Here is a 1,985-nt window from a genome sequence, read left to right on the forward strand (position 1 = left end):
GTAATTTATTTAAACAAAACTTACATTATTTGACGAGTTTTTCCGCTGAATCATCATTTAATGATATGCTTTGAGGTAATTTATTTATAGTAATATGAAAGTTCAAATTAGCGATCAAGAACGAACAGAAACAACTCTTTCAGTTATGTATGGGTCTACTCCTTACTTTGCATGAATCATCTCATTTATAACAATTCTAGTAGCATATTTTGCTGAAATGATAAATACATGTAGGGCCGTTAGGTGTTTAACTCACCGTAGATTTTGTGGACATTCTTCGAAGCGGGAGTTATCTGAAAGGATGCAAAGAGATAAGCAGTAATGAAATTGAATAAAATAAAGTTGCCAAACTAGTACAACACGATGACAGATCGGGAGAAAAGATCGCAGACTCCAAGCACAAAATAGGTCAAAGTCAAGGTCGCGACCTCACACCCGACCCCTCAAAATATCCGCTAGCTCACCGAGAGTAAGCGCACGCTGGCTTAATGCACATTGGAAACCGATTCATTCGTAGCCGATTGCTTAGACCGTAGTGCAACCCGCGATCCCATTAGATTTTTCTGATCCGCTGCTTATCATTTTGCGGTGAGGGGTACGTGCGCAGGTGGGAGAAGGAAGTTAGGGAATAGTCTTTCATCTTACTCTATCCGATTGTTAGGTAATTAAGTCACTAATGATCTGATAAATAAATATGCATATTTAGCAGTCACAAATAGCTAATAAACGTTAAATCCATGAGAAATCTTCTGCCAGATGCAACAGGTACATTGAGTTTCCAATTTATGAACAGCAAATGGCATATCGAGTTATCCGGTCATGTACACCTGATTGTTCTTATGGTACTGCTCTTCATCTTTTCAACTCTTGGTGCACTTATAACAACACCCAATGTCTCGGGAAATAGGTTTTCGCACTGACACTATATCTACTTGAGGTGGATGAGATGGGATAGACGGATAAGTCTCTTCGGCCAATCTTTGCATCCGGGTCTTCCTTTTTCTCTTACTCGTCAAGTTTTAATTATTTTTAATTTCTGGACTAATTGTTGCGAAGAGGAATTTCGTGTTGCTGTTGTTCAGTAATCTCATCATAAGTTGTCAAGGAAATGCGGTAGATAATGTCGCAGTGCCGCAGACACTGCGAATATCCTTACCCATAGCTATAGATTAACTCACATCCGTACTCTTTCCAATACCATACTTATATCCCTCTTTTCCCACAATATTAGAAGTCCATAACTGATAGTAGATGGCTGACCTACAAATAGCGTTCGAAAGACCTTTCTGTCGTTTAGAAAGACTATTAGTAGCATCTGTTTCAGATGAGAAATGGTTTCTTCGGGAGCAGCAATAAAGCTCGGACAAGGAGCACTGCGTGAGCTACGCATCCATCTGTGTCCCACGTCGGCAGCCAGTGCTGGCGTGCGAAATTTCATCGAAAATGATTATGTACCTTTAAAGAAGGCCAACCGACAATTCCCGATACTGATTCGAGAATGCAGTGGAGTACAACCTAAGGTTTATGCAAGGTATATATTTCTTTCCTACTCGGTAATGAATAAATGCCATGATTGGAAAACAGTGTTGACCGGTTCGAGATCAGCCGCTGACAGATGTCTTACTTGTACTACGACTTAATGCTTGAACGGTTGAATGTTTAATTCATTGGTTTACTTTCGGAATTTTTCTAGTCACTTCTAGATTATCATTATTAGACTACTAGATTTCTAGATTCTTTCAGTCTTTTAAAGATGCTATTATCCACTAGTTATCCTAATCTGACTTGGGCATCTGGAGCCCTTGGCCAGACGCGGCCCCTAGCAAGTTTTTTCTGCCCGAGAAGCCGCGGGTGAAGTCTGCCACCTTCTCCCTCTGCTCTTTCTTTGCGCGCCCGAGTGACTCTTAGGCATGAAACCCGTCCACCATCTTGGCAGAAAACTGTCTCTGATTGGCTATATATATATATATATATATATATATATA

General features: G+C 40.3%; 1 protein-coding gene across 1 annotated transcript in view; it reads left to right on the forward strand.

The window, feature by feature from the left end:
- Positions 1 to 1,317: 1,317 nt before the first annotated feature.
- The window catches only part of LOAG_15062 (NADH-ubiquinone oxidoreductase B8 subunit), a 1,611-nt gene continuing 943 nt past the window's right edge, over positions 1,318 to 1,985 (forward strand). The window contains exon 1 of the mRNA XM_020448891.1: positions 1,318 to 1,531. Within this exon, the coding sequence (XP_020300993.1) occupies positions 1,332 to 1,531 (200 nt within the window). The 5' untranslated portion in view covers positions 1,318 to 1,331. The remainder of the gene's footprint in view (positions 1,532 to 1,985) is intronic.

This window comes from Loa loa (genome assembly GCF_000183805.2).
Source record: "Loa loa unplaced genomic scaffold supercont3.458, whole genome shotgun sequence".
Taxonomy (NCBI): domain Eukaryota; kingdom Metazoa; phylum Nematoda; class Chromadorea; order Rhabditida; family Onchocercidae; genus Loa; species Loa loa.